The sequence below is a fragment of the Schistocerca nitens genome, chromosome 3, assembly GCF_023898315.1.
Source record: "Schistocerca nitens isolate TAMUIC-IGC-003100 chromosome 3, iqSchNite1.1, whole genome shotgun sequence".
NCBI lineage: Eukaryota > Metazoa > Arthropoda > Insecta > Orthoptera > Acrididae > Schistocerca > Schistocerca nitens.
The window spans coordinates 946,603,014-946,626,151 of NC_064616.1; the positions used below are offsets into that span (position 1 = coordinate 946,603,014).

At 37.7% G+C, this 23,138-nt stretch overlaps 1 protein-coding gene across 1 annotated transcript in view; it reads right to left on the reverse strand.

Annotated features, from left to right (window-relative positions):
- The window catches only part of LOC126249022 (uncharacterized), a 907,745-nt gene that overhangs the window by 53,254 nt on the left and 831,353 nt on the right, over positions 1-23,138 (reverse strand). Inside the window, exons 34-35 of the mRNA XM_049950624.1 lie at positions 1,756-1,811; positions 667-743 (exon numbers count right to left, since the gene is read on the reverse strand). Of these exons, the coding sequence (XP_049806581.1) occupies positions 667-743; positions 1,756-1,811 (133 nt within the window). The remainder of the gene's footprint in view (positions 1-666; positions 744-1,755; positions 1,812-23,138) is intronic.

Here is a 23,138-nt window from a genome sequence, read left to right on the forward strand (position 1 = left end):
CACAGCTTTTAGAACTGTTTGTTCCTTCCTTAGGGAGACAAGGTAAGGAAATATAAAAACAAAGCAGCCACGTATATACAGCTACATGAATTACAAACAAACCATTTATATCAAAACGCAAAATTACAACTGTCTGTCTTCAGTAATAGTTATTCTGTTCCGCATCCACAGTAGTAAACTTCAGTGAATTAACACAATGATATCATCAGATACAAATTGGGGCAAGTCTAGAATGAACAGATAACCTGAATGTAATGGGGCTGAAAAAGAATGTAAATGACACCAGTATGAAATAACTTGTGACATCAAGTACTCATGAAAATGGAATGGCTGCCCAGAGCTTACCATCAGAAGGGAAAATTCATTATTGCTAATATACACATTTAGAAGAACAGAAAACTATTCACAGCTTTTAGAACTGTTTGTTCCTTCCTTAGGGAGACAAGGTAAGGAAATATAAAAACAAAGCAGCCACGTATATACAGCTACATGAATTACAAACAAACCATTTATATCAAAACAACTTATAAAGCAATTGAAAGAATACAATGAAGAGGATGTAAAAGAGTTTATGTACAAATTAAGCATGGTTGCACATATCATACTATTAATTACAGCCTGCTTTGGTTTTATATTATATGTTATTGTATTATAAGTCTTGCTTACTTCTTCATTTTCCTGTTGGTAATGCTGTGGATGCCGATCATGTCTCTCTTTCTTCTTGGAGCTGCCAGGAGATAACCCTACAAAAAATAGCATTTCCCACTTTTTATTGAATCCATCAGCAACAGGCACAATCAATAGCTATTACATACTAAATTCAAAATGTATTTATGAAAATCAATGTAGTCACTAATAAGACAAAACATAGAAATTCAAACTCATATGGAGGCTTACCGATATTTGTCCTTCTGATATTATTTGTAACTGGAACAAGAAAAGAGCTAAAAATCAGAATGTTAACAGAATTACCCTCCCCAACACATCAAATGTTGGCCTGAGAAGTACAGATGCACATGTAATACTGGGAGTAAACAAATAAAAATATGCCAGACAGCAAAATGTGTTGCTGAAAGTTTCAAGCTTAAAAGTAGCATCTTTATGTGTTGCAACATGTACAAACCTAAAATACAAGACTTTCTTTCCCCTTTGCACATAAGGCTCTAGAATTCTAACAAAAATGAAATCACACTCTTGTCTCTTAAACTCATACAGTGATACAAGTTCAAATCAATGTGTATTATAATGTTGTTGTATGGTATTATCTTTACTCATAGTTAGATCTCCCTACACATTCTAAAACTAATGAAATGTGGGTTGCAATCAAAGGTTGTGGCTGAGGAATACTTCACCATGTGACAGCCACATTTCTGAAAACGTGAAGTAAGGGATTCACTAATGTGAGGCATACCACTCTAAAAGTTGAGTTCTTTTAGCAAATCAGAAACTTGAAAAAAATGTCTCACAACTTATGAAGAATTATTATTTCAAAAATAATCTTCATCAACACTTCATTCCACTGACCCATTTTCAACTGATTGTCTGTAGCAACTATAATCAGATGTACAGAAGGAAGTACGAAAGTAATTAAGTAAGTATGTAAATAAATAAATAATGTGTACTACCACATTAATTTTCCAACAGATAATTTTCAATGATGTGTAGCAGTAGAAAGAGATTCTTATGAAAGTTTTTGGATCAACTGCTTATTAACTTAACTTGAAATCACCATCATGTACACGAGTAATAGCATACCTCTTGCTTTCTTGGCATGCTTCCTGGAATCTGGTTCGACATGTCCCCATGTTCCCCTGGTGACAACAAATATTAATTAATATCTTTGAATGATGCTTTAGCATTTAAATCACAAAAAGGCATATAACAATGACATACTTATGAAGATGTAATAAGAAATGGAATCACGATAATTAATCCTTAGTAGATAAAAATGTGGAGAATGAAGGACAGAGTCATTTGACACTGCCCTTTAGCCAGAATACAAAACACACATGACATAAAACTGAAATAGACATATTACAGGCAACATAAAAAGGTGTGTCCTCTCAAAAGAGTAGAAAACCATGGGTCAAAGGGCAATGTCCTGCAGGAAGATTGATCAGTCACATTTTGTCCCATCGTTGTGAATGGAAAGAGGTGCACCGAGATTGGACAGTTGGTTTCAATGACTGCAGTTTGTTGTGCATCACTTTAGGTCACTTTCTATCAGAAGATTACCTACTGGTTAAACAATGAGTCGGCAGCTTGTGGACAGACATTTTCATGCACTGTATTCCTGACGAGTTTCTTTGGCTATTAATATACATTGGATGTCATGCTCTTGCCGATCAAGCAAAAAAAAAAAAAAAGTCTTTGAAATGCGTCACAGGTAGTCATGCACACCAAGTCATCTTAACCTGTGTACATCAATGATATAATAATTCCACAAAATTCAAACCTAAATTGGTTCAAATGGCTCTGAGCACTATGGGACTTAACTGCTGAGGAAATTACCTAGTACATTATGCTGACGATATCTCTTTCATAAGCTGTGGCTTTACAAAACACTTGGCAGTGCAAAATAATACAAAGAACATTAGCCTCATCACAGAATATCTCACAAAAAAAAATGGACTAAATAAGGGCAAGACAATTCTGATGGAGTTTCTGCTAAATAATATATCAAGACAAGTGGATGTTGAGCCAGGGCTATCAGTTGAAACAATTGATAAACATAAATTCCTGAGTGTTATAGTAGATGAACATCTTACATGGAAGGAGCACATCAGTTATATATGTACAAAAATCTCCTGTAAAACCTACCTGCTAAAATGCCTTTCTAGTATAACAGCACCACCTGTCTTAAGACATCTCTATTTTCAGGACTGTACTACAGTTCAATTCTTTTATCTTGGCGGCTCGCGACGCGAGAGATTGCTGCATTGCCAGTTGCAAACGACGCACATGCCAAGAGAAGCAGCGCCATCTGACTGCTTTGTCACACTTATCATTCGATTTCCCAAAAACTATTTGGCCCAAAAATTTGATTTTTACACATCTTCTTGACTGATACCTGTTGTTGTTGTTGTGGTCTTCAGTCCTGAGACTGGTTTGATGCAGCTCTCCATGCTACTCTATCCTGTGCAAGCTTCTTCGTCTCCCAGTACCTACTGCAGTCTACATCCTTCTGAATCTGCTTAGTGTATTAATCTCTTGGTCTCCCTCTACGATTTTTACCCTCCACTCTGCCGTCCAGTACTAAATTGGTGATCCCTTGATGCCTCAGAACATGTCCTACCAACTGATCCCTTCTTCTAGTCAAGTTGTGCCACCAACTCCTCTTCTCCCCAATTCTATTCAATACCTCATCATTAGTTATGTTATCTACCCATCTACTGCTTGCTCAATATACAGATTGAATAGCATCCACTGCTTCCCTTTCATGTCCCTCGACTCTTATAACTGCCATCTGATTTCTGTACAAATTGTAAATAGCCTTTCGCTCCCTGTATTTTACCCCTGCCACCTTCAGAATTTGAAAGAGAGTATTCCAGTCAACATTGTCAAAAGCTTTCTCTAAGTCTACAAATGCTACAAACGTAGGTTTGCCTTTCCTTAATCTTTCTTCTAAGATAAGTCGTAGGATCAGTATTGCCTCACGTGTTCCAACATTTCTACGGAATCCAAACTAATCTTCCCTGAGGTCGGCTTCTACCAGCTTTTCCATTCGTCTGTAAACAATTCACGTTAGTATTTTGCAGCTGTGACTTATTAAACTGATAGTTCGGTAATTTTCACATCTGTCAACACGTGCTTTCTTTGGGATTGGAATTATTATATTCTTCTTGAAGTCTGAGGGAATTTCGCCTGTCTCATACATCTTGCTCACCAGATGGTAGAGTTTTGTCAGGACTGGCTCTCCCAATGCTATCAGTAGTTCTAATGTAATTTGTCTACACCCGGGGCCTTGTTTTGACTCAGGTCTTTCAGTGCGCTGTCTGACTTTTCACGCAGTATCATATCTCCCATTTCATCTTCATATACAAAGTCTTCTATTTCCATGATACTGTTCTCAAGTACATTGCCCTTGTATAGACCCTCTATATACTCCATCCACCTTTCTGCTTTCCCTTCTTCGCTTAGAACTGGGTTTCCATCTGAGCTCTTGATATTCATACAAGTGGTTCTCTTTTCTCCAAAGGTCTCTTTAACTTTCCTGTAGGCAGTATCTATCTTATCCCTAGTGAGATAAGCTTCTACATCCTTACATTTGTCCTCTAGCCATCCCTGCTTAGCCATTTTGCACATCCTGTCGATCTCATTTTTGAGACGTTTGTACTCCTTTTTGCCAGCTTCATTTACCGCATTTTTATATTTTCTCCTTTCATCAATTAAATTCAGTATTTCTTCTGTTACCCAAGGAGTTCTACTAGCCCTCGTCTTTTTACCTACTTGATCCTCTGCTGCCTTCACTACTTCATCCCTGAGAGCTACCCATTCTTCTTCTACTGTATTTCTTTCCCCCATTCCTGTCAATTGTTCCCTTATGTTCTCCCTGAAACTCTGTACAACCTCTGGTTCTTTCAGTCTATCCAGGTCCAATCTCCTTAAATTCCCACCTTTTTGCAGTTTCTTCAGTTTTAATATACCGTTCATAACCAATAGATTGTGGTCAGAGTCCACATCTGCCACTGGAAATGTCTTACAATTTAAAATATGGTTCCTAAATCTCTGTCTAACCATTATATAATCTATCTGAAACCTTTTAGTATCTCCAGGCTTCTTCCATGTATACAACCTTCTTTCATGATTCTTGAACCAAGTGTTAGCTGTGATTAAGTTATGCTCTGTGCAAAATTCTATCAGGCGGCTTCCTCTTTCATTTCTAGCCCCAATCATATTCACCTACTATGTTTCCTTCTCTTCCTTTTCCTACTGTTGAATTCCAGTCACCCATGACTATTAAATTTTCATCTCCCTTCACTACCTGAATAATTTCTTTTCTACTCAATTAATTGTCATTTTACAACGCCCTCCGCTCCTGACTTCTATCCTGACGAACAATCTCATCATACATTTCATCAATTTCTTTATCATCTGCAGAGCTAGTTGGCATATAAACTTGTACTACTGTAGTAGGTTTGGACTTTGTGTCTATCTCAGCCACAATAATGCATTTACTATGCTGTTTGTAGTAGTTTACCTGCACTCCTATTTTCCTATTCATTATTAAACCTACTCCTGCATTACCCCTATTTGATTTTGTATTTATAACCCTGTATTCACCTGGCCAAAAGTCTTGTTCCTCCTGCCACCAAACTTCACTAATTCCCATTATATCTAACTTTAACATATCCATTTCCCTTTTTAAATTTTCTAACCTACTTGCCCGATTAAGGGATCTGACATTCCACGCTCCGATCCGTAGAATGCCAGTTTTCTTTCTCCTGATAACGACATCCTCTTCAGTAGTCCCCGCCCGGAGATCCGAATGGGGGACTATTTTACCTCCAGAATATTTTACCCAAGAGGACGCCATCATCATTTAATCATACAGTAAAGCTGCATGCCCTCGGGAAAAATTACGGCCGTAGTTTCCCCTTGCTTTCAGCCGTTTGCAGCACCAGCACAGCAAGGCCGTTTTGGTTATTGTTACAAGGCCAGATCAGTCAATCATCCAGACTGTTGCCCTTGCAACTACTGAAAAGGCTGCTGCCCCTCTTCAGGAACCACACGTTTGTCTGGCCTCTCAACAGATACCCCTCCGTTGTGGTTGCACCTACGGTACGGCTATCTGTATCGTTGAGGCACATTAGCCTCCCCACCAATGGCAAGGTCCATGGTTCATGGGAGGGGGGACTGCTACCTTCCACCCCCCCCCCCCCACCCCTCCCCCCCCATAAATGACTTAATTTTGTTTCGATGTTCAGTGCAGTTATGGTGCAGCATTAAATGTAATAAGTCATTGCACGAAATTTTGAGGAGTTTGCAGAGGTAAAAGTCCACAGTGTATCCTTTCCATATGGTCGATTTTACTTGCCACAATGTTGAGAATTAAATGTGGGGAAGATACCTAAGTTTCATATAAAATTTACTGTATAACAATATCTCATTTAATTTAAGCACCAGATAGGTGTGGTATTTAATATTGAGAAATATTCCATCTTTTGCGACTGTAATAAAACTTTTATTTATACCAGAGTCATTTCGCTTTTTTCTAAAGCATTCTGATTAAAACAAAGTTGGCAAAGTACATAAAACTGAATTGTGGACGTAATAAAACATAGAAAATAAAATATATTGTCAGTGAAGCACAGTGCACAAACAATTTGTGTTTGTCACAACAGAGAGCAAATACTTGCCAAAACATAGGTAGACGAAAACATTGAATATGATGTTGTCTAAGCAGTGAAGCAAAGAATCGCATCAGACAATCAAGTAGCTCGGCAACGTACTAGCCGAAATTCTGCTCCAAATAATACTTTTAATACTGTCGCAAAAGAATATATCTCAATATGGATAGTAAAACAGCGACTGCAGAAGAGAAGATATACAAACAAAACAGCTAACATGAATATTGTATGTATGCCTTTTCATTGTTTTTAATTCCTGTGAAAAGAAATATTGGAGGACCAAATTAGAAAAACCAAAAACTTATTGTGATTATAATGAAGAGACAAAGCTCTAGAAATTTACAAAATTACATTCAAATGAATAAAATTGATGACGTAAGACACTTCGATATTGTTTTTAAATAAAGAAAATATTAAGCGTCGAACGAGGTTTGAACTCTGAACCTTGCACTTAGCAGCCAAACACCTTAACCATTATGCTAATGCAGCTCATCATTCAACCAAACTCCTGGAGGAGTATAAAACATCACGCAAAATACTAACAAACACTGTTGGTAGGACTATGAATTACTGACGTTTTGTCGAAGTACAATAGGAAATAAACAATTATCACCATTCTTTATTGTAAAAAAGCAGTTCATGAGAATGATACAAACACCTTTCCTTGCTTCCAGAATGAAATTTTCACTCTGCAGTGGAGTGTGCGCTGATATGAAACATCCTGGCAGATTAAAACTGTGTGCCGGACCGAGACTCAAACTCGGGACCTTTGCCTTTCGCAGGCAAGTGCTCTATCAACTGAGCTACCCAAGCATGACTCACGCCCGGTCCTCACAGCCTTACTTCTGCCAGTACCTCGTCTCCTACCTTCCAAACTTTACAGAAGCTCTCCTGCGAAACTTGCAGAACTATCACTCCTGAAAGAAAGGATATTGTGGAGACATGGCTTAGCCACAGCCTGGGGTAGCTCAGTTGATAGAGCACTTGCCCGCGAATGGCAAAGGTCCTGAGTTCGAGTCTCGGTCCGGCACACAGTTTTAATCTGCCAGGAAGTTTCATATCAGCGCACACTCCGCTGCAGGTTGAAAATTTCATTCTGGAAACAAGCCTCTATTATAAGACCAGAATTAAGTACTGAATAAGTATAGACAAATTATTTGAAATATATTGCTATAAGCGCAATATAAAAGTAACTGTGATTAATTTAATACAGACGTTACAACAACAACCATAATAGCTCATGGTAGCTTGAGGTCTAGGTGTGAACTGTTTATATAGAGCAATTAGCACAAGGAAGGATTTCAGTAGTATGAAGTATATCAATAACATTTACCGCAATACAGTGTCTGATTGACATAATATCAGGGTATATTGGAATAACAAAATTCCTTTCTTAAATTTTCTTTTTATTTAAAGTTTCTTCAAAATTAAAATTATTATAAAATTATAAAAAAATGTATTGTATGCCAGTTGTACTAATTATTTCCTATATAGTCACAATAGTCATAAGGCAAGTTTAATGTGGAAAATATATCACCAATGAATAAGCTTACAGAAGATCATTTGAAGTCTAAGTGATAAGAATACAGAAACAATGCATGAAGCGTATGACATAATGTATGCAGATAACAAAGGAGAACCACTAAAATATTTCATTCTTAAAATATCATATACAAATCACAATATTATGGACCATCATACGCTCTAGGTGATAATGTAACATGGTGTTCGAAGTCTTGGTGTAATAAGCATTTCATATAACACGAGATATTAAGTAATGACTAAGTGTATACAAATAATTTACAATGTAGTGATATAAGTACAATATCAAAGTAACTGTGATTACACTCTATGCTGTCATTTTGAAATACTGTACAACATCAAGGTCTAGGTGCCATTAGCACGAGGCAGGGGCACCAGTAATGTGAAGTATATTGATAACATGTACAGCACTACAATGTTCAGTTGTCATAATACCAGAAAGGGGAAAACATAATATGCAAGAAAATATATATTATGACACAAGGTGTCAGTGCTGACATAACATGGTGCTCAAAGTCAAAGTTAAGGACTTTTTTAAAAATTAAAATTTCTTATAAAATGTATTGTGTATCAATTGCATTATAACTATCATGAATATGTAGGCAATACATAATACAATTAATATATAACACATTCTTTTATAATATTATATGAATTTTAACTAAAAAAAAAAATTCCTTAACTTAGACTTTGGGCACCATGTTATATTAGCACCGACATTTTGTGTCATACTATATACTTTTCTTACATATTATGTATTTCTCTTTCCTAGCAATAAATCAAATGAACACTGTAGTGCTGTGTATGCTATCACAATGGTGTCCTTCCCTGTGCTAATAGCACTCAGACCTCGAGCTCCCATGGCCTTGTATGGTGTTTAGCATCTGTACAGAATGTTATCACAGTTACTTTGATATTGTACTTACTTCACTAGATTGCAAATTATTTGTATACACTTATGCCAGAAGAAGGAGCCACAGGTTACAAAAGTTTGCAAATTTACTTTAACTTTATGTGTGTTTGTGTGTGTGTGTTCTCCTGCCACCGCTTGGTGAATAGACTTTTTTCCCTCTCCATTTACATGTGATTTGTATGTAGTATTTTAAGAATGCAATATTTGAGTTGTCACCCTCACTACCTACATACATTATGACATGTATTCATGCACTTTGCCTGTACTCTTAACATTTATGCTTCAAGTGATCTTCTGTAACCTTATTTTCCACTCCTTGTACTTGCCTTATAATGATTTGACTATATAGGCAGTAGGTAGTACAACTGATATACAAAAAGTTATTTTCTAATTTTATAAGAAATGTAATTTTTTAAGTAATTTTTTTTTGCCAACTCCTTAGATGTAGCTTCTTCTTTACGCATTATAATTTAGGATTGTATTTCTGTATGTTTATTTCTACAGTGCCACCTCCTGGTAGTTCATAGCATCTCTGCTTTGTCTTGTAACCCTCAGTCTGCTTTCATCTGTTGTGTTAACATGAGCTTGTGCAGGCGGTGCAATATTTGTGATATTTTATGTAAATCTTGTTTTATAATTGACATGATGATGCACCATTTTCTGCATATGATACTGCGTGAAGAGTTTGACAGAGCACTGAAAGACCTGAGTCAAAACAAGGCCCCTGGAGTAGACAACATTCCATTAGAACTACTGACAGCCTTGGGAGAGCCAGTCCTGACAAAACTCTACCATCTGGTGAGCAAGATGTATGAGACAGGCAAAATACCCTCAGACTTCAAGAAGAATGACTGTTCACAGCATTCATTACTGGACAACAACATCGTTCTTCCATTTTCTGATGGGCTGCACATGAAATTTTTTACAGATCTATTAGGACTGACATTAAGATAATGTGTGAAAAGTTATTGTCATGATATTATCCTCAGCATCATGAATCTACATAAAGTGAATTTTCTGTAAGGTTAAGCTCACTACACCACACTGACTGGGTTGATGCGGCCTGCTACGAATTCCTCTTCTGTGCTAACCTCTTTACCTCAAAGTAGCACTTGCAGCCTACGTCCTCAATTATTTGCTGGATGTATTACAATCTCTGTCTTCCTCTACAGTTTTTGCCCTCTACAGCTCCCTCTAGTACAATGGAAGTCATTCCCTCATGTCGTAACAGATGTCCTATCATCCTGACCCTTCTCCTTACCAGTATTTTCCACATATTCCTTTCCTCTCTGATTCTGCACAGAACCTCCTCATTCCTTACCTTATCTGTCCACCTAATTTTGAACATCTGTCTGTAGCACCACATTTCAAATGCTTCTATTCTCTTCTGTTCCAGTTTTCCCACAGTCCATTTTTCACCAAAATACAACACTGTACTTTGCACGTACATTCTCAGAAATTTCTTCCTCAAATTAAGGCTGATTTTTACTGTCATTCTAACCATAAAGGTGGAGGAGTGGCTATCTACCTGAGAACAAATAACTTAGTAGAATCTTATGAAAATATCACTTGGGTAAAAGAGTATTCCACTGATTTGCACTGTGAAATTGTAGCAATTAAGTTAAAATTCTTGTCTGTTGTATACTTTATCTTAGCATTGCGTAGATCACCAAATGGAAATTTTGAATTATTTCTTAATCCCCTTGATACAGTATATGTAAATTAATGTCCAAACAAGAACATATAAATTTTGTATTATTAGGGGATATAAATGTCAACACGTTACAAGATTCCCAAGAAAGTAAATGCTTCAAAGACTGCATCTATTCTTATGGCGCAAAAGATCTGTTGGGAGACATACCCACTAGAATCACTCCAGCTAGTATAAGCTCTATAGACCATGTTATTACTAATTGTGAAAATATTACCACAGCTCTGTTGTAAATGGTCACATCTCTGACCATCTAGGCCAACTATTAGTGCTAAAGGGAGATCCATGTATAAAACCAAAGAAAATTTATGAATACAGAAGAAATCTCTCTGTTATCAACATTGCCAAACTGAGAGAGAGCCTTGGTCATGAATCTTGGCAGCTAGTATTTCAAGCCGAAGGAGTGAATAATAATTGGGATGCCTTTATAGATACATTATCTTATCATCTAAATAATACTGTTCCCATCTGAAAGATAAATATTAATAAGAATAAGGCAAGACAGTCAAGACCCATTGAATTTGATAATTCTACCAAAGAACAGAAAGAAAACATGGAAGAAATGTATATGATACAAAGGGAGACCAAAAACAATGAGCACAGGGATAAATACAAACAATACAAGTACCAGTTTTGCAAGCAAGTCAAAAGATTGAAGGCTGAACAGATTAACTTGAAAATACAAAATTCAAATTGTATCTCCAAGACCTGCTGGTCAATAGTAAATGAAATAAGAGACAATAAAACAAAACTAAAAGGTAATATCAACATACAGATATCTAATAACAATATTGATGTCACCAATCCTCAACAGATCAGTAACACTTTTAATGACGATTTCATAGATATCATAGAATCTGACTTTTGTACCACAGATAAAGTACCTGCTGGAAGTCTTGCTGAGGGAAATTCTGAAGCTAATCAACTCCATGAACTTGTAATCAAGGATATTTTGCAGCTCATCAGAGAATGTAAAAACAAAAAATCCACTGGCTGGGATGAAATTTCTCCATTTTTACTTAAACAGTGCGAAAAAAATCTTGCATATCCTTTGGTGCATCTAATAAATAGTGTCTTAAAAGAAGGAGTGTTTGCTGACACACTAAAATTAGCCATTGTTAAACCTTTCTACAAAAAAGGTGATAAACAACTAGTAGAAAATTACAGACCACTCGCTTTAACTTCCGTTTGAAATATATGTTAGAACATTATAATAAGCACAACATCCTGGGAGATTTTCAGCATGGTTTCAGAAGTGGTCATAACACCATGACTGCAACACTTCAATTTACGTTGAAAGCTCTTGACAAAATTGATGAAGACATGCAAGTAGCTGAAGTTTTCCTAGACCTATCAAAGGCTTTTGATAGGGTTGATCATAAGGTACTTCTGACAAAACTGACCAGAGGTGGCATAAGTGGAAAACTCCTCATCACATCATATTAAAAAAAAAAAAAAAAAAAAAAAAAAAAAAAAAAAAAAACAGAAGACAGTGTACCTCAATCTCACACAATAATGGAGAAACATTAAAAAGTTATACATCAAGGGTCAGGAATATTAAATATGGTGTGCCTCTTGGATCGATAATTGGTCCCTTCCTTTTTATATGTTACGTTAATGACTTCACAAAGATAGTAAAAAATGACACCTTCATTACAATGTATGCAGATGATACTTCAGGCCTTTGTTGGGGAATTGATATTCTTAATCTTGGCATAGAGGTAAAAAAAAATTATAGATATTCCAAAGGAAAAGTTTGAAAATGACAATCTAAAAGTCAACTTACAAAAAAGAGTTGTAATCCCCTTCAATGTCGGTGATTTGCAAACTTGTATTGATTCTCAAGATAGTAATATTTTAGGGAAAATCTGCAGTGAGTGTAAATTCCTAGGTATATGCATAGATGGCAAACTACTATGGACACAACAAATTGACAATGTATGTGCAAGGCTATCATCTAGCCTAAATGTTTTAAGAAGAATAGCTCCATATGTCAATACCCAAACAATGAGGATACCGTATTTTGGTTTAATACATCCATTTCTAGCATATGGCCTTGCAATGTGGAGTGGGGCTTCCAAAACTCATGTAGATCAAGTATTTAAACTCCAGAAAAGAGCCTTGAGAATAGTAAGCAAAAAAGATGCTAGAACATCATGTAAGGGTTTGTTTATAGAATTTCAAATTCTATCTATTCTATGTATATGTTTGAAACAACAGCATTAACTGTAGAAGATAAGAAATATACATATCGTAATGCAGAAATTCATGATCACAATAGTAGACAAGTACAATATTACCATATAATACACACAAGACTGAAAAACTGCAAACAGTCCATATATTAATGGAGCAAAATACTGCAATGCACTGCCAAATGAACTGAAGGTAATAACTGGAGAGACATTCAAAAAACATCTAAAATCGTGACTCATTGAGCACTGCTTCTATAGCCTACTGTAGAAACTAAAATCTAAAGTACTATTATGTCAAAAATTTAGACTACATTCTTAAGTTCCTATTATGAAGTAAAATTAGATTGTACATTGTTGTATTGTACTACCAATTGCTATTCATCTAATTACGTTTCACGCAAATACATTACAAATTGCAAATGATATCTGATATTAGTAGACTTCCCTTGGCCAGGAATGCCCTTTTTGCCATTGCTAGTCTGCTTTTGATGTCCTCCTTGCTCCGTTCACCATTGGTTATTTTACTGCCTAGGTAGCAGAATTCCTTAACTTCATCTACTTCGTGACCATCAGTCCTGATGGTAAGCTTCTTGCTGTTCTCTTTCCTGCTACTTCTCATTACCTTCATCTTTCTTCAATCTACTCTCAGTCCATAATCTGTACTCATTACACTGTTCATTCCATTCAGCAGATCATGTGGTTCTTCTTCACTTTCGCTCAGGATAGCAATGTCATCAGCAAATTGTGCCACTGATATCCTTTGCCCTTGAATTTTAATTCCACTCCTGAACCTTTCTTTTATTTCCATCATTGCTTCCTCGATGTACAGATTGAACAGTAGGCGCAAAAGGCGACATCCTTGTCTTACACCCTTTTTAATATGAGCACATTGTTCTTGGTCATCCACTCTTATTATTCCCTCTTGGCTGTTGTAAATATTGTATATGGCCTGTCTCTCCCTGTAGCTTACCCCTATTTTTCTCAGAATTGTGAACATCTTGAACCATTTTACATTATCAAATGCTTTTTCCAGGTCAGCAAATCCTGTGAACGCATCTCGGTTTTTCTTTAGTCTTGCTTCCATTATTAACAGCAATGTCAAAATTGCCTCTCTCATGCCTTTACCTTTCCTAAAGCCAAACTGATCATCATCTAGCACATGACCAAATTTCTTTCCCATTCTACTGTATATTACTCTTGAAAGCAATTTCGATGCACGAGCTGTTAAGTTGATTGTGCGGTAATTCTTGCACTTGTCAGCTCTTGCCTTCTTCAGAATTGTGTGGATGATGCTTTTCCGAAAGCCAGACTTATACATTCTACACACGAATGTGAACAGCCATTTTGTTGCCACTTCCCCCAATTATTTTAGAAATTCTGATCTTCAGTCCTCCAAAGCTCTTTTAAATTCTGATTCTAATACTGGATCCCCTATCTCTTCTAAATCGAGTTGTGTTTCTTCTTCTATCATATCAGACAAATCTTCCCCCTCATAGAGGCTTTCAATGTATTTTTTCCACCTAACCACTCTCTCCTCTGCATTAAAAGTGGAATTCCCATTGCACTCTTAGTGTTATCAGCCTTGCTTTCAATATCACTGAAGGTTGTTGTGACTTTCCTGTACGTTGAGTCTGTCCTTCCTACAATCATTTCTTTTTCAATGTCTTCACTTTTTTCCTACAGCAATTTCATCTTAGCTTCCCTGTAGTTACAATTTATTTCCTTCCTCAGCGACTTGTATTTCTTTATTCCTGAGTTTTCCAGAAAGTTTTTCTACTTCCTCCTTTTGTCGATCAATTGAAGTATTTCTTCTGTTACCCATGGTTTCTTCACAGTTACCTTCTTTGTACCAATGTTTTAGTTCCCAACTTCTGTGATGGCCCTTTTTAGAGATGTCCATTCCTCTTCAACTACACTGCCTACTGAGCTATTCCTTATTGCTGTATCTATAGCCTTAGAGAACCTCAACCGTATCTCATCATTCCTTAGTACTGCCGTATCCCACTTCTTTGTGTATTGATTCTTCCTGACTGATGTCTTAAACTTCAGCCTACTCTTCATCACTAGCATATTGTGGTCTGAGTCTATGTCTGCTCCTGGGTATGCCTTATAATCCAATATCTGATTTTGGAATCTCTGTCTGACCATGATGTAATCTAACTGAAATCTTCCCACATCACCCAGCCTTTTCCAAGTATACCTACTCCTCTTGTGATTCTTGAACAGAGTATTCACTGTTAGTAGCTGAAACTTGTTAAAGAACTCAATTAGTCTTTCTCCTCTCTCATTCCTTGTCCCAAGCCCACATTCTCCTGTACCCTTTTCTTCTACTCCTTCCCCTACAACTGCATTCCAGTCTCCCATGACTATTAGATTTTCATATACCTTTACATACTATATTACCCTTTCAATATCCTCATACACTTTCTCTATGTCTTCATCTTCAGCTTGTGACATCGACATGTATACCTGAACTACTGTTGTCGGTGTTGGTTTGCTGTCAATTCTGATAAGAACAACCCCATCACTGAACTGTTCACAGTAACACACTCTCTGCCCTACCTTCCTATTCATAATGAATCCTACTCCCGTTATATCATTTTCTGCTGCTGTTGATATTACCCTATACTCATCTGACCAGAAATCCTTGTCTTCTTTCCACTCCACTTCACTGACCCCGACTATATCTAGATTGAGCCCTTGCATTTCCCTTTTCAGATTTTCTAGTTTCCCCACCATGTTCAAGCTTCTAACATTAGACACCCCCACTCTTAGAATGTTATATGTCCATTGATTATTCAATCTTTTTCTCATGGTAACCTCCCCGTTGGCAGTCCCCTCCTGGAGATCCAAATGGGGGCCTATTCCAGAATCTTTTTCAAATGGAGAGATCATCATAACACTTTTTCAGTTACAGGCCACATGTCCTTCAGATACACATTATGTGTCTTTAATGCAGTGGTTTCCACTGCCTTCTGCATTCCCATGCCATTGATCATTGCTGATTCTTCTGCCTTTAGGGGCAGTTTCCCACCCCTAAGACAAGTATCACAGGAAGAATTAATAAATACAATGCCCATTCATGAAATAGACAGGTTGCCATTAAAATTGTAACACCATGAAGACAGCATGCAATGAATATTAAATTATCATGAAGTATACTACATGGTTGGATATGCAAATGTTTACCTTTTCAGTGCAACCACACAAATTAGGTAGGACAAACATCATTTATATTTTGTGTATAAGGAAAGATTATGCATCACTCTCTTATTAAGAAACTGCATTCAAATGTCTGTCATTTGTGAGAAGATCATGTTACGCCTCAAGTAGGGAGGCGAAATGTCCACCAGCACATGTCATAATTCAACAGCAGCAAGATTATGGCCTGTTGAGACTGTAGTTTGATGTTTCACAATATTGTTGATTGTGATCCCATGCATGTATGGAATCTTTGGGTTCAGGAGAGCCATAGTCAACACCATGGAGCTTCTCAGTGGCTGCACATTGCTAATGCCTGAGAGGGCAGACAATGTTTATTCCACCCTGCAGGATGATGCAGCCAGGTCTCATACACTGAGTCAGGAAATGGGTTCATTTGCAGCATGACTAGTATCTGTATGAGGCTCCCTATGATGCCTGGGGCACCGCTGACTGCAAGCACAGTGACCACTGATAAGGCTTTCCCTGACACAGTAACAGAGAGAGGGGTGCTGAAAGTGGTATGCCCAACATCACTGGACACAGGAATGGGAATACATCATCCTTTCAAACTAATTCCTGCTTTGTGTACAGTATCACGTGTGGAAGCTTGACTGAGAGTGAACCCTAACAGATAGCATCCCTCATTAGTGGTATGAGGTGCCATTGGGTACACAACATAATCACATCTGGATTGCACAGCTGGTAATTTGTAAAGCAGCTGTGTCTTATCCTTGATGTCTCCGTTTTCAAGAAGATAACGCAATACCACATTTTGATGGTGCTATCATCACCTGTCTCAATGCAGAGGGGGTTCAACAGCTGTCTTGGCCAGTATATTCTCCAGATCTTTCACCCATTGAAAACGCCTGATCACGAGTTGTCAAACTGGAAGAGCACCACTTTTCAGTCACTGTGTTAGATTGATTAAAGTCTGGATTGGAGTTGAAGCAGCACATAATGATGTAATCATATCTGCCATCCTAGAGTAGTTTGATTCGATGTCCAGCCTGGATAGAGGTATTGTTGATGCCAGATGTTGCAGCTCTGGGTACCAAATTTCACATCCTGCACACCTCCAAATCACCTACAAATTTAATCATGTATTTTCCCAACTATACTGGATATGTGCAATAAATAAAATTTTGTTTCACAAGCTGTGACAGCATCGCAAAAAAACACAGTGACCCGTATATGTAATAAGTTTCCTTTAATTTATGTCTATGGTCACAATCTTTTCTGTTTAACAGATTACCAGTTTTGGTCTTTAATGACCACCATCAGATCTGCAGCAAAAATGGAAAAAAATATAAATACACTCGCAAACTGTATACAGCTTAAGAACAATACATAGAGCATATTGAAAAGTAGTACTGACAAAATTTACATTTGTGCGCTTTAAATATGAAGAGGCATACCTGCCTCATAAAAACAAAGTCCTAATGTACTGCAGCCATAGTGGCATCATCAAATGTTAAATGTGGAATCAGCACCAGCATCGTCAAATACATATAAATCACATCACATGCACGAGTCATGTTGTCAGTAAAACTACTGTTTAAAACAAGCTGCTGTACAGTAGCCACAAGATGTTTGTGCAGTAAGTTGACCATATGTCGCTAATGTCAGCATACACTAGTTTTCAATAATTAATTGGAACAGCGAAAATAAGAGGGTGGGGGGGGGGGGGGGGGTGGTCTGTCGTAAGCCAGACATGGCACTAGTTTCACAAGCTGTGACATTGTCGCGAATAAACACAGTGACCTGTATATGTAATAAGTTTCCTTTAATTTACATCTATGGTCACAATCTTTTCTGTTTAACAGATTACCGGTTTCGGTCTTTTATGACCATCATCAGATCTGCAGCAAAAATTTTCGCTGTTTCAATTAATTATTGAAAACTAGTGTCTGCCAACATTAGCGACATCTGGTCAACTTACTACACAAACATCTTGTGGCTACTGTACGGCAGCTTGTTTTAAACAGTAGTTTTACTGACAACATGACTCGTGCATTTGATGTGATTTATATGTATTTGACGATGCTGGTGCTGATTTAACATTTAACGATGCCACTATGGCTGCAGTACATTAGGACTTCATATTTAAAGTGCACAAATGTAAATTTTGTCAGTACTGCTTTTCAATATGCTCTGTGTATTGTTCTTAAGCTGTATACAGTTTGCAAGTGTATTTATATCTTTTCCCATTTTTGCTGCAGATCTGATGATGGTCATTAAAGACCAAAACCGGTAATCTGTTAAACAGAAAAGATTGTGACCATAGACGTAAATTAAAGGAAACTTATAAAATTTTGTTATTTGCTATATTTCCTGGTGCTGCAATTTTAATGGCCGGCAGTGTAGATGATTTGTGCAACAGCACATATGAATGTATATTATCATCTAAACAAGGTTGCAAAATAATTTCAATGCTCATACAATACTGAAGTGAAGTACTCAACATTAAGCACTTCTAAGAGTCATCACCACAGACAATAGATCACAATTCAGATTTAGTAATTTCACAGAATCCAGGAGAAATAACGGTACCCAGCACTTCCTTAGCCTGTTGATCCACCTACAGTTAAGTGTAGAGGCTGAGGAAATGCTCACAATTTCAACATTCATATGAACGCCATGTGTGAGGAGTCATCTGGCAGAACTGACACTATTTCTTAACACTACTGGGCAGTGCCAGTCAATGGGGGCAGTCCGTATGAAAGCTCCCTGTCTAGTACCATGGGATGCTTCTGCACATCCTGCATCTACAGCTGCAGACAGCCACTACTTGACATCCTGGTTTCTACCATCTAAGCACTCATGTCTTGATGTGCACAATCTGGTGTCAACCAGGTTTAGACCTGTTGCAGTTGGAACAGGGTGGAGGTCAAAACAACAGGTGGTTGGGTCACCCACCATCGTAACCAACTGCCTATGTAGTTGACAGTTTACCGTTAGTACCTTCTACCACATGAAGCTCTCCACTGCACACACATGCTGCACCAAGAAGATCCAAGCACTCAATGTCCTAGTAGAAAACTATACAACCCATAGCCACAAGTGGCTACCCTGAACAATTGCAAGCACAGTGCTCCCTACTTATATCAGACCATGAGTACCAACCGATTCAGTCCTCTTTAGTTTTTGGGTCTCAAAAGGTTTCCACTGTCTACCAGTAGAGCCCAACCAGAGCAGCCCCATGAAACACTATTCTTAACCATTAGAACCCAGTACATTGTGCTTCATGGCAACTGTTCTTCAGAGATGAGGATATCGTCAGAAGTGTGACAGCGACATGTGATAGGACTGCTCTTGTTCTCTCAGTTCATAAATGACCTGGCCGATAGGATGAGCAGTAATTTGCAGCTGTTTTCTGATGATGCAGTAATGAGTAGAAAAGTGTTGTTAAGTGATTGTAGGAGGATACAAGGTGACTTAGGCAGAATTTCTGCTTTGTTTGATGATTGGTAGCTTGCTCTAAATGTAGAAAAATGTAACTTAATGCAGATGAGTAGAAAAAACAATCCTGTAATGACGAAATACAGCATTGGTGGTGTGCTGCTTGACACAGTCATTTCAATTGAATATCTGTGTTGCAAAGCAATAGGAAATTCATAAGCAGTGGGGAAGGTCAATGGTTGACTTTAGTTTATTGGGAGAATGCTAGGAGAGTGGGTTCAGTCTTGAAACTGCTTGAGTGTGTGTGATCCCCACCAGGTTAGATTAAAGGAAGCGGTTCAGAGCTGTGGCACTAGATTTGTTACTGATAGGCTCAATCGACATGCAAGTATTATGGTTTGTGGACTAAGATGGGAATTCCTAGAGGGAAAGAGATGGTTCTTTTTGAGAAACACTATAGAGAAAATTTAAAGAACTGGAATTTGTGGCTGACTGCAGAACAGTTCTGCTGCTGCCAGTGTACATTTCCCATATGGACAGTTAGACAATAGTAGTAGCAGTATAAGGTACCATCCACAATGTGCCATATGGTGGTTTGTGGAGTATGTATGTAGATGTAGCTGTAGACTTGATGGCTTATCTCAAAGAGAACTCTGTGAACTGCCGGTGTCCGAGCTGATGGAAACTACCCCAGATGTTGAGATGGTAGCCTTGTCACCACCTTATACAGAATATCAGAAATTGAAATGCATAGCTCAAGAGCATGAAAACTGAGCTTCCTGTGGCATTTCACAGTTGTTAGAGCTGACACAGCAAAATCCAGTAGCATCTCTGATAGGTCAACTGCTCCCACACATTACAATTTATTGAGGTATTCAATGGCCTCCCATCAGTCTTTCTGGCAGCATTTCTCTAGTGTTAATGGGGATCAACGTCCACACTTCTCTCATCACACAATCTGTTGACATAAACTGAATCCCACCTCCCTTCAGCTTCTCCTGCAATTTTGGCATGATCCTACAAATTTCAGTGTGTGTGAAGTTAAAGAAATAATTCAGCACTTCAATATCGGTTGTCAACACAAAACAGTAGTTTATCATTATTAATGCATGGCCACTTTTCCCAGTATTACTGAACCAGATTTCTGCTTTTGTTCCTGTATATAGAATAAAATACAAGACATAACTAGTCCACTGTTGCAAAGTACAATTTTTTAAAAACTTACAAATAAACTTTGTTTATGTGGAATAAACTGCTTTAAAGATAATCATCCTTGCAACAGGATCCTTTCCTCAACTAGGAACTCTATTCACATGACTTAGCCCTTTCATGTTGACAAGCCATACTGGCACTTGCCTTCTTGTTTACTCTTCATTTGGTGGCTCTGTACATAATAAGTTTGGTGTAACACAGGCGATTTTCTGTCACATAAGGAAAAGCAATGCTGGCACACTGTTCTATAACCAGTTTTAATATGAACTGGGCCATTCTTAGTTTATGCTGAAACTTTCACAAATGTTAGTGAACTACCTACAATAGGCAAGAATCTTTCTACACAAAATATTAAGAAACTTGTTCATCACAGCTGAACTGATTCAGATGTTTGGCCAGATCATGTGTCACAGTATCTGAGCTGTAGTGTTTGCTGTAATAATTGGTCTGTCACCCTCTGGAAAAACCCCTAAAATATGCCTAGTATTTGCATACCAAATTTTATCTTCCGCCCTTAGACATTCACCTATTACAGTTGTAATATTAGAACACTAAGCATGCCCAAGATTCACACTTCGACAACTAAGAATCTAATACACTAGTTACTTCATAAAATAAATCATGTATGTAAATAATAGGTATATTTTAGGAGTTTTCCCAGAGGGCGACACACCAATTAATACAACAAACACTACAGCTCAGATAATGTGACACATGATCTGGCCAAACATCCGTTCAGTTGTGATGGTAGTAGGAAGTACATATGCAGTGTGAAGCAACTTGCAACACCGATGAACAATATGTTGTAAAATTTTTAAAGCATAAGATTTGATGATGACAGCATAGCTCTGTCAAAGTAAAATGTTTTTTTAGTAATCCTGGCTTGTGAAGTTTCCTTTGGTTATGAGACAGTACTAGACTGAATCATAGTGGCTTGGCCCACGTGACATGCTGTGCATGCCCCTGGCAGTGATCATCAATGCTATGTCTAGTGCCTCTGAGTTGTGACTGTTGTTGGTCCGTGTGTGTGTGTGTGTGTGTGTGTGTGTGTGAGAGAGAGAGAGAGAGAGAGAGAGAGAGAGAGAGAGAGAGAGATGGGCTGGGATGCTGCAAGTGTCTGAAACAAGAAAGTTCAAAAGTTGCGCCCCTTTATAGTAACAAAATTGCCTCACCCCCTACCCCAGTCAATACTATTTAACATGAAGCAATATAATTAGGTTATCAGTAGATAGTTTTCTACCCGTATATTCTGATCAGTTTCAAAATTTTCATTTCACATGTGGTCTATAGGCATAGTTATTTGCATTACATCCACGCCTAATGCAAATTACACAAGAAAGGTATAATAAATAGAAAAAAATGTCAAACTCTATCACACAAAGATGTCAGCTAATTTCTGTCTCAGAATTCAGTACTGAAATGCAAAGTTTAGTGTGGTTGAATACAGGTAATTCCCATCACTATTTAACCTTCCAATGAATGACCAACAACAATCACATCTCAGAGGCACTAGGCATAGTATTGATGATTTTCTACACACAGTCAGGTGGCTTGCGTAGTATGGATGTAGATGTAGATGTAGATGATGGCCACCAGGGGCATGCACAACATGCCACATAGGCCAAACGACTATGATTCAGTCTGGTACAGACTCATAACTGAAGAAAACTTCACAAGCCAAGATTGCTAAAAAGAGCAGTTATCTTCCACAGAGCTATGCTGTCATCATCAAATATTATGCTTTAACATTTTTACAACATACTGTCCATCAGTTTTGCAAGGCACTTCACACTGCATATGTACTTCCACTACCATGAAGATCACTACAAACTGGCACCTCAACTTGCAATACTGATGGACAATATGTTGTAAAAAAATTTAAAGCATAAGATACAACAATGTCAGCATAGATCTATTGAAAGTGGGCATCCAATGAAATGCTTTTTTTTAGTGATCTTGGTTTGTGAAGTTTTTTTCAGTTATCATACATTACAGATCACCCCCAAACTGACAATGTCAGGAATATGTAACTAGTACAGTCTGTTGCATGAGCTACTATCAATCACACCATTCTGCTTATTTGATTTCAGTCCCGCATTGTGCCTCAACTTTCTTGTTCTTGTTATTGGCTTTTATTCAGTCTTCTGCTCTTGATAAATATGGCTTGTTTATGGATTATCCTTTCACACAGGCAGCAGACAGAAAAGTGGTGATAGATCATACTTTATTGTGCTTTTGGTAACATGTTCACACCTGGTGCCAATATTATTGATCCCAAGTTTCTGGAATTTGGGCAGCAACAGCTCTAACAACAACAGCAACAATCTGCAGCTCATGAGGATTGGTACCAGCAACAGCTGTCACTGTAACATCATCACTACCCAGAACAATGGCAGGAACATCAAGAAGAGCATGTTGTTCTCATGCAGCTCCTGTCTCAGCTGCCTTTTCAATGCATATTCAGAGAACTGGGAAGCTTAATTCTGTCATTTTGAACCATATTGTTTTGCTTACAGAATTTCTTGAAGAATCAAAGTACTGTGGTCTCTACTTCTAGTAGTTCTTTATATCAAGAGGTGCAGAAATTGCAAGCACCCTTGGACCTAAGTGCT